The sequence below is a fragment of the Etheostoma spectabile genome, unplaced genomic scaffold, assembly GCF_008692095.1.
Source record: "Etheostoma spectabile isolate EspeVRDwgs_2016 unplaced genomic scaffold, UIUC_Espe_1.0 scaffold437, whole genome shotgun sequence".
Taxonomy (NCBI): Eukaryota; Metazoa; Chordata; class Actinopteri; order Perciformes; family Percidae; genus Etheostoma; species Etheostoma spectabile.
In genome coordinates, this window is record NW_022605609.1 from 72,221 (window position 1) to 73,559 (window position 1,339).

General features: G+C 39.4%; 1 protein-coding gene across 1 annotated transcript in view; it reads right to left on the reverse strand.

Annotated features, from left to right (window-relative positions):
• Nucleotides 1–1,339, reverse strand: part of LOC116686684 (collagen alpha-1(XIV) chain-like) — a gene marked incomplete at its 3' end in the record, with an annotated part of 145,102 nt that overhangs the window by 63,851 nt on the left and 79,912 nt on the right. Inside the window, 1 exon segment of the mRNA XM_032511720.1 lies at nucleotides 327–485. Coding sequence (XP_032367611.1) covers nucleotides 327–485 — 159 coding nt within the window.

Below are 1,339 nucleotides of genomic sequence, written 5' to 3' on the forward strand. Positions count from 1 at the left end.
GACACACACACACACACACACACACAGACACACGTGAGCACACACACACACACACAGACACACACACAGACGTGCACACACACACACCCACAGAGAGACACACACATACAGAAATGTGAAGGTAAATAGAAGCTGGACAATTGTCCCATTGACTTACATTGTTGCTTGTTTCGCCGCCGTCGACTGCAGCGATTTTGTTGAATTTGGACTAATGTCACTTAGACACAAACACATTGGAAAATAGAACTGCTAAACAAGACATTTTAAATAAATCCTTCCAAATGGTATCTGAGTGTTTTACAATGAGAAATCAAAAGGTCCCTCACCGATCCTGGTTTTGTCGAACTCTACAGAGAAAGCCTTGACCAGGTTCTCCAGGAACGTCCGGACGAGTCTGAAGTTGATGCGGCCGATGCTCCAGGAGCCGTCCACCAGAATAACGATGTCGGATATGGACGAAGTCGTACACGAAAACATCTCTTCATCTAAAGACGGAAAGACAGAAACACCGGAAATATCAACAACCCAGCATTATGTAACACATGCATAAAACAACGCAGCACTATGTAACAACGCATCACTATGTAACAACGCATCCCTATGTAACAACGCATCACTATGTAACAACACATCACTATGTAACAACGCAGCATTATGTAACAACACATCACTATGTAACACTGCATCACAATTTCACATTGCATCATAATGTAACAACGCAGCAATATGTAACAACGCAGCATTATGTAACACAATGTAACAATGCAGCATTGTGTAACAACGCATTACAATGTAACAATGCGGCACTATGTAACAACACAGCACTATATAACACATGTATAAAACGCAGCATTATGTAACAACGCGGCACTATGTAACAACGCAGCATTATGTAACAACACAGCATTATGTAACAACGCATCACTATGTAACAACGCAGCATTATGTAACAACGCAGCATTATGTAACAACGCATCACTATGTAACAACGCATCACTATGTAACAACGCATCACTATGTGGTGGGTTTGATCCCGTAGACCGAGACCTCCTTTATGACTTTGGGATACTCCCACTGAGGAAGTTGAAAATTCCGCAGCAGTTTGTAGCCAAAAAGAAGAAAAAGACTAAAAACGACAAAAAGAATATAAACCGACAATACAAAATAACAGTAATAATACAACACTTCCATCAAATAAAGACAAAAAAAGTACCACAAAAATTATCAAAACGTGTCATTTGATTCAATTGTTAAATTGATACCGTTTACCAGTTAGTAATGTAGTCCTTTGTTTTGTTGTGTGCATATAATATATATATATAATATTATTTACGCCACG